We start from the raw sequence: 14,723 nt of genomic DNA, 5'->3' as shown, positions 1-14,723 counted from the left end.
TTGTCCTGAGGTTTATTAGAAGTAAATAATAAATGGAGGAAATGGATTCCTACTTGGGAATAATAAAACACCATTTGCAATCGTTAGCTATGGTTTAATACATTTATTTGTATGATTTATGTAAAAAAAAAATCGCTATCGATCAGCCACGATAGGTGATATTGTAAGTATACGTCCTATATAGTCTCAGATTAAACATCGCTACTTTTTCTCTCTCTTTCCCTCCTTCTTTTTTCCCAGTACCCCCTGCGAAGGGTAGCAATACAGCACATCGCCCTATACCCCGTTCCCTTTATGCGGGCAGCAGATCAAAATCATCGTTCACATTCACCATCGGAACGTACGTATCGTCGATGATCGGTTTTGCCTTGAACTCACAGAGCGCGTGCTCCTTCATGTTAAACTCCCAGTCCATCCTCTGTACCGCGTGCAGACTTTCTGCCTCGTTGTGGTGGCGCAGCAGCATCGCCTCCTTTATTTTCTCCCACTTGTCGTCCACATCCTGCAGCCAGCTCAGAAACAGCCGTCCATTGTACCGGCTGCGTGCATTCCGATCCTTTTCCTCCTGCTCGGGCGTAATGATGTTGTACACCTCTTCGTCCTTTAGGATCGTGCAAACAGAGAACGGCACCGACTGGTTGGCTAGGGCCCGGGCCGCCCGTCCATGTACTCGCAGGATCTCCTGCTCCACCGCCAGCACAAGTTTCTCCTTCTCGACGATATGCTGCATCTTGAGCTTGTGGCGCTCTTTCTCCTGCCCGTGAAAGAGCTCCCTCAACGTGGGCGGCAGCGACACGGGCACCTGAATGAGGGGTTCCGCGGGCATCTTCCCGGCCAGTGCGTACGTGCACCGGTTCATCAGGTAGTCCTTGAAGCCCTGCGGCGGTTTCGGCTGCACCGGAAACAGACCCCGCTGGCGCCGCTCGATCTGCTTGCGAATGTTCAAGTACATCTGGTAGCAGTTGGTGATCGGTTGATCGTGTGGGTGTACGTCGGGTGTTTCCTCGCGGCTACCCTCTTTTTTGTCTTCGCCGGATGTTCCCGCCCCGCCCCCGCTGCTGGTACTGGCCGTCGCGGCTGTACCGGAGGATGTGGAACCACCACCACCGGCACCGGAAGCCGTTGCGTTCGCACCGGACGCATTTGTACCACCGGACGACGCCTGTTCTTTATTGTTCTTTATCTTACGCTTGCGAGGATGGACGGATGAATCCGAGGTTGACGATGAGGACGAAGACGTTGACGACGCTGATGAGTTTCCGGAAGCTCCCGCTGCGGTACCAGAGCCACTACCGGACTGGCCAGATGCGTTTCCATTCGAACCGCTACCTGTCGAACGACCACCTTCGGTGTTCCCTCCTGCCGGGCCGGAACCCTCCACAGACGCACTACCGGCAGCGGTGGAAGCACCGGAAGGACTCTTCGGGTTAACACCACCACTGTTCTCCGTCTCACCAGCTGCAGCCGCTCCAGAAGCACCCGTGTTAGGACTGTTTGACCTATTACCGGCTGCTCCCTGGCTCGTGGCAGCTCCAGCTCCACTTCCACCCGTTTCGCAGCCACTGTTCGAATGCGGCGAAGGAGATAGACAGCTTTGCTGCTGCATCTGCGGCGAAGAGTTGTTCGAACGGTCCACGGAACCGTCCTTCAACGAGCTGTTGCTATTGCCACCGCGGTGCGAGCTACGGAGGACACGCTGCTGCGTGCGTTCATCCTTTGCCGCCTGGGAGGGGTTCTTTTCGTCCGAGCTTTTCGAATCAGCCGGACTTGCACTACGCGAGGAGGTGCTTTCTTTGTCCGCCGTTGAATCATTGCTGAAAGGAACGAAAACGTTAGGATAGGATAGTTCACAACGCTGACAGCTATTAGATAGCTCACCTGTTTGAAGATGCCACGACATACGGCAAGGCGGCATGATTCCTGGTGGACGCATTCTTCCCGGTTCTAGTAATTCCACCGGTTTCCGCATCACCTCCCGCATTCTGCTGTGGAATGACGATCTTCAACGGTGGAACCTTCGGACCACCAACGGAACCACCACCAAAGCCAGAATCATTCCCCTTTCCACCGCTCAGTCCATCATCGGCCCCCGTGCCCCCTAATCCTCCACTCTCCCCATCGCTATCGTTGCTACTACTCGTGCCGGAAAAACCTTTGCCACTGGACGACGACGAAGCCGACCCTCCGACACCGGTTGACACATTACCGCCTGCACCCTGCTGTCCCGCAACCGCTCCGGTGGCTCCACTCCCGGCCGCGTTCCTCTCACCAACCGCTGCGGCCACGGACGACCCGGGTTGAAGTTTGGGGCTGGCACAGGGGCTCTTGCGATCGAGCGCATTTTTGGCCGACAAACCCAAACCCTTCGACGATAGTGTCCCACCCCTGGAACCCTTTTCCTGGCGTGGTGTCGCCCCTCGACCACCTACGCCCGATTTTCCACCCCCGGACGTCCCGGACAGTGAGCCAACGGATGCTTCCTTAATGCCGCCAAGCGGGTCAACGTCCTTGCGCTTTTTGCGCCTCGTTTCTTCCTCGTTCTGCAGCAGGCCCGACTCGTCGCCACAGTCTGCCATCTCCGAGTACGGACGCTTGGGTACACCGGAACCGGACGAAGAAACTATCGATAGTCGATCACTGCCTGCTGCGTTCGTCGTCGAACCCATCGCCTTACCATCCGCATGACCCAAAGCACTGGCTTTCGATTGTCCATCACCCAGATGCGCGTGTAGTCCACGCTTTTCGTCGTGCTCCTTGGACGCCACCGTCCTATCGTCGTGCGTCTTCTGCCCTAAATGCGTAACACCGTCGTGATGGCCACCTCCCGACGAGTGTTTCTCTTCGCTCGCTTTATCGCCCTTCTTGGTGGCTCCACCGGCACTACTCTCTTTCTCATCGCTCGAGCTCGAGCTGGAGTCCTTCGGGGTGGATTTAAACTCGTAGATATCATCCTCGTCCTTATCCTTGCCGCCGCCAGAGCCGGCCGCCCGGGAACCTCCCATGCCACCGTTGCTCGCGTCGTCTAGGTCAGTGTCCCGGTGATGGGCCTGGCTGTTGATGCTGCTATGGTTGTTGTTGCTACTAGCGACGGAACCGTGTGACCTTTTGCCCGTACCTCCGACGCCACCGATACCACCGGAGCTGGAATCTGCGGATGATTTCCTCAGATGGCCATGCCTTCCGGTTGCATTGTCTGCAAAGGAGGAGGAAAAAGAGAGTTTAGCTGTTTGTCGATACATATTAAACAATTTAACAAAAAGGACATAATACATAATACAATTTGAACACATTTTTTCTCATCTTTGTGCCATAATATACAAATAAATTTAACATTTGACCGGAAAGAATATTCTGTAAAGTATCAGCAAAAAAATACGCAGATATTATTAAAAGCTACGACACGGAACTAAGGGAGTAATCAATAATCAATGTTACGCCAAATTGAAAAAAAGTTTGTTAAAATTTGCAACAACAAATCACCACACTCCCTCCATATCCGCTGAGAATATAAAGAGTATTGCTTTAGTATTTGCCAAATGGAATGTAAGGTAGTTCGTGTGGCAAATTTCCGGGAGTATACCAACGAGAATTCTGTTCCGCAGTAAATCAAACACGAAAACATCACAAACTTGTTGGCAAGATCGTTTCCCTTCCTTCCTTCCCAGTCATTTGGCTGGCGAATCTTTATCGCAAACTGTCGTTTATTTTCACCCACGACACAACCGTACCGCCATGGAGTACGGCCCCCTCCCGCCTAAGCCAGCCGCCGATAAGCGATACGACTAAATAAAGGCAAATATCCATTCCGTGGTTCCGCAAAACCCGCGGAACAACACACGCCGCCTCCGTGGGGGCCTCCTCTCCGTGTGTAATGAGGCCAGACAAACAAACGAAAAAAAAAACAGACCGCGCCGATTCGATTCCCTCTGGCTCCGATGGCGGCATCGAATCGCTGTCGAATGTCGAGCGTAATATATCCCGAGAGCGCACCGATATATTATTTGTTCTATTTTAATATTTCCTTCTCGCCAAACGGTGGGCCGATGTGGCACTTGGGTGATGGTTGCGTTGACTCCCTCCACACTCCGGGGCCAGAAGAGGGGTGGTAGGAGGCAGGGAGTAAAATACTTTATACCACAATAAAATCGCAGCCAAAACCACCCTACGGCACGCCCGGCAAGGGGTCGTCCGCATTCTCCTTCCTTCCCCCACCAATGATCCGGCGGCGGCCCTTTCCATTGGCCCCCATAAACCGTTGTCGAAATTGATGGATCTTCTCGCCTTCCAGCGTTTATTCCGAGAGCCGAGCGACGACGATTGGGTCGTCGTCGTCGACGTTGTTAGTGCTTCATTAAATCAATCATAAACCGATGTTCCATAATTTGAACCCATATCGTTTTCGATCGGTGCTTCCAGGGAATGAAGATGGATCTAATCTCCAGCCGGCCACATTTAGGAGGCAAACTCTATGGTTTTGCGATTGATGATGAAATCCTATTATGCTGAACATAGAAAGACATTCCGCGGTGTCCTATGATGTTGTCGAACGGGGAATGGACTTTTCGTCCTCGAACGTTGATCCACGGCGACGATCGAAATTCGTTCGAAGCCTTTTTGACATGGAAAGCAATTACAGAAAAAAAAATCTGCGCCCTACGCAGAAACAGTTTTACGACGGCTTGCCGAAATGGAGTTCGGGCCTAATCCTTTTCCAAGGAAACCGGGAAAACACATAAATCATTGATGTTATGCTAAAAACCGTTCAAAAAGCGGACGCGTCATCGTCGGCTTTGAAGTGGTGCGATTGCAAGCCCGATCCTGGGCAAGATCCTGAGAAAATATGATCCAACCGACATGGCCGTGGGATGGAAAGACCTCCCTCCGTGGCAATGTTTTCTTCGTTATAATTTTTACCAGCTTCCTCAACACACACACACACACACACAACAAGTCACATCATGCCATCGTATTGCAGATGCTTGCACGGTTTTGCCAAGTTCCGCCCGGCATCGTTTGTGCCGCGTGAGGGCAAACTTTTACGACCTTATCCCGAGAAACCCGCCGGGGTGTTCAGGTCTCGCCAGCAGCAGGAAAGGAGAGCTGCTAATAAGAGGGGGATGAGAAAGAAAAAATCATCTGGAAGTATTTTCGACACGCTCTAAGCGAAAAGTTTATTATCTTCCAAGAAACTGTCGTCGGTGAAGAAGGCGAAAAACAAAAAAGAAACCATCGCGCAGTGTTGCATTCGTCCTGCGCGCCTTCTTTTTGCCACACACAGAACAACTCGTTCCGACAAGCCATCGGTTGAGACGGTTGAAAAACCGTTTTCCCACACGCCGGGGCCTGGGAAAGGAAGACCTGGCATGACTTTTTCCATCGAAACCACTCGAAGGACACGTGACTAGTGTTGGGTAAAGTAACACTTTTCGATGAGCCGTGTGGCGGTACCACATACAGTTGACTGTGCTGTGCATTTGTGGTAGCATAGTAAAGTGCCATACAGTCATACAACGTTTCTATTTATTCAGCAAACGTACAAAACTGTACCAAACAGTTTCTAAGGAACAACTCGGATAAGGATAACTTTCTTCTTGGATTTGAACCTTTCCTTTCGCGCTTCATTCGTAGGCTTTTATTCCATGATTTTCGTAAGGTGGCAGATTTTTTATACAAACAATAATGTAAAGATTATGTGATAACGATGTTTAAAATTTCAAAGACTGGTTCATACTAGTGTTGTGCTTAATGAATGTTTTGAGGAAATTCTTTCATATGAATCTTTCAACTAAGCTTCATTCAGATGGATTCATGAATCTTTAGAGCAGATTCATCTTCAAACCATAATGAATCTTTCGAAACCTTTATGAATCTTTCATGGATCCGTCACGAATCTCTACGATTCTTTTATTGGCGTAGATCATGCGACCAAAAAAAAGAGGAGTTTCTCTACCCGTTTTTGGCTCATCACTTTTCATCGGTTGATGTATCTTTGGGATTCATGAATCTCTCATCGAAAAATTTATGAATCTCTAAAACGGAAAGAATCATTCAGCTTCGTGAATCTGAATCTGAATTACACAACTCTAGTTCATACATTTTATTCCTGTAACTATGGTAGCTAAGGAATTGATAACCCAAGGAACCAAAGATCTTTGGGCGAGATTCATTCGTATGAATCTTGCATATGAAAGTTGATTCATGAATCTTTTGGGAATCGAATCTTCAAAAGTTGATGAATCTTTCTAAACCTTAATGCATCTCCATGATTCTTTTAATGGTGTGGATCATGCGGCCAAAACAAAAGGAGCTCCCTCTACCCATCTTTTGGTCTTTAGTTTTCTGTTCTTTTTCGAATTAATGAATCTTTGGGATTTCTTGAATCTGAATCGGATTTACACAACTCTATATAACACTTTACTGTCGTACCACATTTTTATTTTTTTGTGTGTGTGTGGGGCCACACTTTACTATGCCGTCAGTGTGTTGGTTGGTTGGGTAGCACGATGACACACGACCCAACACTACACGTGACGCATGCAACGTGTGCGTTGGGAACGTGTGTTTGCGTTCATGAACGCAGAAAGGAAACACTGGAAAGTTTCGTTCGTTTTTTCAACTTAAAAAACTTATGCTGTATTTATAAAACTTCTTTCCCTGGCAGAAATAGCAAAGAAACCAACATTAACATTTGCAATCAGTAAGGTAATGATGAGAATATGTTTGGACCTCATTTTCATTAATCACTTTTTTCCCTGTTTCCAATCCGTCCAATGAATACATTAGATTTAAAAATGGCTTATAAATCATTTTCTGCATAAAAAGTCGTCGAACACGAACAAAACCTTCAACCTAATAGAAAGAAATGTTAAAAACGCCTCTGGCAGGATCTGTTCAATCTTTAGCTTGGTTTTACAGCGCTACCGCAGAACAGAAAATCCTTGAGAAGTCGATTCAACGAAACGCAATTCCACGAAAAAAATATGCAGAAATGAGTGGATTGTTCAGAAACAGGATCATTTACGATTTACGTTCGAAGATTTTTACAACTTCCTGCACAAGGGATATCTGCATATTTATGACTCGCTGCTGGCCCGGGTCCAGCACCTCTCCGCACAAAAACCCCTCATCCTCCTCCTCCGCCTAGAAGCACTTCGAACGATGACTGACTGATGTCGGTTGTGCAGCAACAAAGGCGCGCATGCAACCCTTAAAAAACCCATCCCATGTATCGCCTCCCGTTGGGAGATTTTTCCCCCTCGGGGCCACTACCGACACTCAAATGTCCACTACCATCGAGCACCGGTCTCGGGCCGGCCCCCATCGAACATGACCCATCACACTTGGGAGTGTGTGTGTGTATGAGTGTGCGGACACATTATTACTACTCGGGGAAAGGTGTGACTGATATCCGGAAGGTGGGTTGGAAGCCGTTTCGAAGGGTTGGAGAACACGACGGACCGATTCTCGTCCTCCGTCATCCTTCTATGGAAGGTAATTTGAATTTTCCCCTTCCCCATTCCCGCCGCACCCGCACCGACCGTTGAGATGATGACCGTTGCCGACGTACCGGTGGAGCAGTTTTTTTACAATTTTACTGCTGCACATTTTATGACACCTTTTTGCACAAATTAGCTAAGCCCCGAAGACCTTGCGGAGCCGGTAACCGTGGCACACAACCCGGGGATCATCCGTGGTGCAGCAGTTTTGCTGTCCTGCTGCCGACGGAGGAAAGCCGAGCTTTAACACGGCAGCAGCCTATTTCATGCGAAAGGATTAAAGTTTCCGGCCCAACTCGTGCGGGTGCGCATGCAATGATACGATGCGCTTCGATTTATGGCGCCCATCACGGTCATAATCATTCGGACGGGTTTCGCGTTACGTATGCAGGAATGCAAAGCGAACTATGAAGAGGAAATAATAATTCAATTTCGTTTTTGTGTTTTACGACCAAAGTACGATTGTGCACGTGTGCACGGGGCGTAAAAAAGCGGTGGATTTAATTAAAAATTAAATTTTCACGCCAAAGGCGTTGGCGGCGCACCATCGACAAGCTCCCCGCAACCAGTTCAATTATTGTCAAACATGTCAATGTGCTGGATGCATTCATAATGCAAGTCAACCGGAATGAGTTTTCCATTTTTGTAAACACATTTATTTTAACTTTTTAAGGCTACATTTTTTATTAACTTTTGTTTTGTGCTATGGCATCATCTAAAACTCGTATTTCACTTTATCTTCTTTGCGGTGATCGGATACTTTGTGTAAACAGAACAAAGTGCGACGCGAAAGTAAAGTGATATGAAAATAAACAAATTTTCAATGCATCCGCGTTGCGATCCTTGACAGTTTTTCACACAGAAACAAGTCAATCCAAACGATTCTACATTCAATAAAAAAAAAAGACCGAAGTTCGTCACTGCCCAATGGAGACCACTTTGGAGAAGACGAAGCAGAGACATCGTATCGTACGTAGCGTGATACCAAGTGTAAACAACAGATGAATTAAGATATAAACAAACTCCGTCCCGAAGATCGGCAGTTAAACCGACAACGGAGAATAAAATGATCGCTAAGCGCATAATCACTCCGGGCACAAACCACTCGCACCCGCAATGTGTGTGTGTGTGCCATGTTCGAGGAGCCACGCCAGAGGGCACGTACATGCCAGCGCGCGGATTTACTTGGTCTAGTTGGGCGGCTGGAGGGAAATGCGAACCCCAATGGGGGGAGGTGGGGGTGGAAAACAACGGAAAATAAATAAACAAAGGCGTTTGCCTTGGCAGTAAAATCTTAGACCATGAGCTCATTGGTCACATACAGCGTGACAACAGCCTTTTTTCTGGTGTGAACCAGAAAGTCGACCGGAGAGAGCAAAATGGCCGATGGCCCATCATCATCACGATGGCTGGCGGGCGCTTGTTGAGTTCTAATGTTTGGAGATACATTTGTTACTTCACTCAACGGGCAAGATAAACCTCCAGCTCAAACAATTCTTTACTTGTCATATTTTAATGTGTTTGTTCACTTGATTAGTGTGTCCCACTTTTAAATCATAATTCATTATTGGTCTTTACACTTAAGTCCCGACCCTTTCTAAAGAATGTTGCGTTCCATTTTCTAAACGCTTCCAAAGAATATGATAATTATTTAATTACTTCATGCCACAACACACTGCCGGAATGAGGATGGAAAATATCTACAACAGCTAGTCGATAAAGTAAACACGCGGTTGCAACGTGCAGACAAAACTTTGGCAATAAAACAAAAGTATATTAGACAACTTTTAAGCCTCCCTTTTAAGTTCCCAGTACCATCCCAGCAGGAACAACCGATGTTCGATTTATATTCACTCTGCTCCTGCGTACGTCGTCGCCACGTGCTGCTCACCTTGGTGTCTCATTTTCTCCCGCCAACCGGGGGGATGGGAGGCGTCACCCGGCAGTGACATTCGCGGTCCATTGCCGCCCATCGAACGTGGACGAGATGCCGGTTGCCGAGGCACGGCACGCAATCTATCACGGAGGTCTCTTTTATCGTATCGTATTAGAAAAGAAGAGTGCACCGTCGTCCCGCGGTTCGGTTCGCTGGTGGCCATCGGCAATAAATCACTTCATTATTATGACAGGCTCATGCATTCACTTGCCCTACCTCCCTCCCTCCCTCCATCCCTCACATCAAACCAGACAGAACATTTTCTTTCCTTTTTTTTTTGGTTGGTTGCCTACTCGACCCTCGACGGAATAAATCAGCCGTGTCCTTTTTTTCGCGCCGGTGGAACGGTTTCGGTGGCCGTTGTATTTATCGACTGTTTGTCGATTTTCCCGTTCATTTGCATCAGGATGAGAGGACACCGAAGAGAGAGAGAGAGTCCGATAGAGTGGACAGTTTCTCCTTCTACGCTAATTTTCCGTGCCACTTTAGTCACGCGAAATTTATTCCCAATGGAGCAACACTTTTTTTTGTAGGACACTCCGGTCCGGTCTGGATGGCCGATGAAATGATTATGTTGGAAAGGGTGACAAATGTGTTAGGGCGTTCCATTAGGTTATAACATTAAAGTACCGTAAATCCAACGGGATAAAATCCCCAACTTCAAGGCATGGAAAACGGATGATGAAAAGGAGCGAAGGCTTACGCTGTCGCTTATACAGTTGAACCTGTATAAATAACGTGTTTTAGCTAAAAAACTGTACAGCATAGAAACAAAAGTAGACCATAAGTAGGTTTCACCTTTACATTTTTCAGTAAGTAAGAAGCGTTACACTGACAGAGCTCTCACAACTTAGCGATATGTTTGTACAACATAAAACATTGGAAAACAATGCAATCTATTGAGAGGCATTATATAACGGAACACTTGAAATAGTAAATAGGGCTTAAAGCAGCACAAAGTCGTCTCATTGATAAAAGGCCAACCGATGACTACCATACCGCATCATTTCTCCGTTGACGAAAACCAACACTCGGGTTGCATCATGCGCACAATACTGTAGGGTAGAATGCGTTTTTCTTCCATTGCCCTCGCCGGGTTACAGGCAAGTGCACCCAATGATCATGAAAAATCGGACCATTTTCCCTCCGGTCGAAACACTCCAACCCAAGAATAATAATGGCTACCAGATGCCCTGACCCCGAACACCCCGAGAGCAGCCCGTCCTTCTACAACCCAGAGCGCACACCCTTTGGTAATGATTTACCATTAGTCACACAGCCCTTTTGCCTTCTCACTGTGTCCTCCCCCCTTCGGGTCTTCTCTCCGTGTGTCGGACCGATTCTCGGACTAATTTATCGAAAATGCACACATGTCCTCCCATGGTGGATCACTTTCCGACATTGGACGTCGACCTCGAACACACGAACGGGCAGAAAATCCGGACGAACCTCGCTCGGTCCATCCACCGTGTGTCGAGAACTGAGGGCGAAGAACTTGTTCCTTCGCGCCGCCAAACGCTATGTCAAGATGTCGTCGCCCGTTCGCTAATCGACGCGGCGAACCAACATGCGGTAAGTAATAAAACAAACGAATCCTTCTACTCGCAGCGCCGCGACGACGACGACGAAGACGACGACGGCTGCTCGGCGGTTATGTTAGCGAAGAGGAAAAACAAAATAGAAAAAACTTCAAACAACTAAAAGCAAAAACAAAAAATTGGAACAAAATAATACACAGATCAAAGAAGAATGTGTTCGAATCGAAAGGAGTAAAGAAAAACCGCCCGACAGCGGCTTGCAGTGCGCGGACTTTAATGTTTTTTCGTGCGGGAAGAATTCACCGAAAGGAAAACAAAAACAGAGAGAGGGCGGAAAAGAACTAAGGAGTAGCGAAAGTTTCAAATGAGTAACATTCTTTTTGTTCACTGAAAAAACAAAAACCAACAGACTCACTACTTCTAACGGACGGTTGGTGGAAGAAGGGAAGCAGCTTCGCGATTTGACGAACCTTTCGCGCGATCGAAGAGCGAACGGACTTCAATTCGCCCGGCGAACCGGGCCGGGAATGGATGGAATGCATCCTGGCGTATGCACCGGTGGATGGTGGAGGGACGGTGCATCGGTCCAATCACCAAACCCACATCTGGACACACAGACGGGTGGCGCGGACCAAGAAAACCAGACCGCGGGCCAGAATTGGTTCACGTTGACAGAAAGCGAATGGATGGGGAGGTGGCCGGTGAGGACGGTGGTGAGCGCGAGTCCGAGTGGGTGGGTGGGTAGGTGGTGGTTGCGGTTGGTCTACTTCTGATGCAGCGCCGACTGTAGCGATAATAAAATGGAATTAAATGAAATCGAGACCGGAATAAATTGGCACGCACCGGAGAGAGGAGCCACTCCGGACGCAAACCCCGGAGGAGGAGGTGACGATGAAGAGGTTCGCATGACTTGAAGCACTCGAAATCGCACCACAAGGCACATACACACGCATGTACCGCGGTGTCTGTTGGTCACTTTATTTGCACTCCCCGGGACCTTGGATAATGTCGTCCCTGACACGAACCGTGCACGGCCCATTTGCGCAGGCAAATTTATGAGTGGCGACCGTTTATGTGAAACATCATTAAAACTCAAAGCCCACAAACCCTCACCCGGTGACAAACAAAGCACCGGGGACACAATCGGGAAACTGTCTGTGTGCGTTTGTGTGCGTGTGACGAAGTAAAATAATTAAGAAAATTATCCGCCATATTTCTTCCAATATTCATTGCTCCATTAGTTCCTCGCGTCAGTTCTCACGCTTCCGAAAACTAGCTTCCTTGTGTGTGGGTGACGTAACCGTAATCTCCTTATTGTTACAGGGCACTAGAAAACCCAAACAACACTTGACCATCCGGAAGTCGGTGTTAACCCGGCGCTAGAGTGCTTGATGACTTGTCGCCGAAGGAAATTATACGTACCCCGAGGGCGGCGTTGGTACAACTACTTCTCGCGATTTCACAACCTCTTCTCACGATGGCTCACCGTACAAAAGGTGCTGCCTGCCCCCGAGTTCTATTTGTTGTGCCGCACAGGGTTCGAACTCCGAGCTGCCTTTCTTCTTCGCTAGCGATTAATACATTTCCCGGCCACTATACTTACGTTTCCTTTCCTGGCACCAGCCTTCTACTCCTCCTCCAAGCCCGGTTAGTCTCGCGTCTTGTTGATACAGTTGTACCGTTGGATTGAACAAACATGCATTACATGTGCGAGCTCCTTTTGCCCGTCATTCTCCATTCTTTCCCTTTCACTCTGCCTCCCGATTTTTCCATCCCATCTGGACCGTTTCATAGAAATAGACACACATACACACAGTGTGGTAGTGGTCACCATGGCGGGGTGGGGCAAAAGTTCCAATAGATTCGCATCACGTGCGCAACAACGGCCGTGTGGTCCGGTCCGTGGCTCGCCGCCATTCGCCGCACGACGCGTTGTGCTAATCCGCCTCGTAAGAAGGTGCCCACCGTCTTAAGCCACCGTTCGTTGGAAGAAGGTGCCCCCCGGGAGGGAAACGGTAGAGCACAGAAGTCAAGTGGCAACCAATGATCCCTGCCCGGTTGTGAAAATGATGGATGAATTCATGCCCCATGAATCCCATCGGCCTTGTGCATATCTGAGAATAAGGGACCAATCATAATAAGTAAGGATGTGTAGTGGTGGATTGTCTATACTATTGCTTTCATTTGTTCATTTATTCATTTGTATATATTCTGTTTAAATATATATTATGCGGATGGTAAATTATTATTCATACCATGAATCCTACATCGTTTCTTACTGCTTACTGTCTCAAACATATGCTTGACGCTTCCTGGAAGAACATCCTCAAATCGTTATCAATATCACGCTGTTTCTATTTTGGCACACCTGTGTACCATTTTTGGTTCACTTAAAAAATGCATATTTGATGTTTTTTATGATTTAAATAATCTTTTAAATTATTTGCTTATCATAAATCCACTCCTTAATATCCATCCATCCATCTTTTTTGCACGATGATAGCATTTTTATCTATAAAATCCCTGACAATCAGTTTCATTCTAAACCAGATTTCCTTGCATTTGTTTTGGCCCGCTTTTATAACGAAAAAAAAAAATAATTTAAAGCTCAAAACCATCAAATAACCTTTAGATTAATCTTAAAAACACTCAAAATGAGTTAAAAACACATACAGTGGTTGCTTATATTTCAATGTGGGTAAACTACAGCATTATGGGTTGATTTTCTAAAAAAAATCTGATACAATCGCTTGCAAATATGGCGCATTTAATTAGAATAAATCCATATTGACACTATCAAAAAGGTCAGGGAGCATTTTTATTTGAAAAGAGTGTGATAAATGATCTCTTTTCTAGTGAGTCAAAACTCCCACACTTACCCTGGTGTTGTGTGAATCTAACTCAGAACCATTGAATCTGACTGAGTCTTTGAAAAGAATCAATGAATCTGAATGTCCATGATAGAGCGCGATGTTTCTGCAAGGTTTATGCATCTCAAAGATTCTCCTGGAACCCCAAAAATTCAGATTTGAAAAACAGTTTAAGCCCAAAAAGCCACTAACTTGATAAAGCGAAGATTCCTTTTCCCGTTCTTATTCATCGCAAACCCATGAAGGAAAGGAAAACCCCTTAGGTTTTTGGTCGCTCGATCAATAAGTAAAATGTTTCACAAACCTTGGAGATCTGAATGAATCTCATTCATCGGATTCGACATTCGATTCGTGAGTCATATGACTCTCATCGAAAGATTCACGAAGCACAATACCACAATCAAGAGCTATCGGAACAACGTATTACCATTTGTCTTTTGCATCGTTCGAGCAACCCGGACAGATAAATCATCCTGCCAGCACAGTTCCATTAAGCCGTCGACCGGAGCACCTTCAACTCATCATAAGCGCCTAGGTTGGACTTAGGTATGTCTACTCGAGGCTTAACGAAGCTTAAACGGTTCACACTCGGTGCTCGGGCAGTTGGTTTGAATAATTAAGACGGCAGTCGGAATCCCGGAAAGCCCACCCTGCCCCCGTCCGTCCGTGCGGCCATCGCAATGGCGGGACGATTAATGTGTCTTTTTACCGCCCCGCCAGGGCGTAAACTCTAGGCAAAGTCCGGGGTAATTAGACGATAATAAAGAGAATCCCTGTACAAACTGGACGACTGGTTGGCTACCGCGCGAACTTGTGGATTTTGTTGCAATTGCGAGCGCGGCTTATCTCGTTTCGTTCCGATGGTAGAATTGCGTTCTTTTCG

The 14,723-nt window shown here is 47.3% G+C and overlaps 1 protein-coding gene across 1 annotated transcript in view; it reads right to left on the bottom strand.

Moving 5' to 3' along the window:
* Positions 1 to 241: 241 nt before the first annotated feature.
* The window catches only part of LOC131294437 (ankyrin repeat domain-containing protein 11-like), a 33,481-nt gene continuing 18,999 nt past the window's right edge, over positions 242 to 14,723 (bottom strand). The window contains exons 5-6 of the mRNA XM_058322483.1: positions 1,879 to 3,193; positions 242 to 1,814 (exon numbers count right to left, since the gene is read on the bottom strand). Coding sequence (XP_058178466.1) covers positions 293 to 1,814; positions 1,879 to 3,193 — 2,837 coding nt within the window. The 3' untranslated portion in view covers positions 242 to 292. The remainder of the gene's footprint in view (positions 1,815 to 1,878; positions 3,194 to 14,723) is intronic.

The sequence above is a fragment of the Anopheles ziemanni genome, chromosome 2 (genome assembly GCF_943734765.1).
Source record: "Anopheles ziemanni chromosome 2, idAnoZiCoDA_A2_x.2, whole genome shotgun sequence".
NCBI classification, from domain to species: domain Eukaryota; kingdom Metazoa; phylum Arthropoda; class Insecta; order Diptera; family Culicidae; genus Anopheles; species Anopheles ziemanni.
The sequence above is the reverse complement of the archived record's forward strand: the minus strand, read 5'-3'. Positions and strand labels throughout refer to the sequence as shown.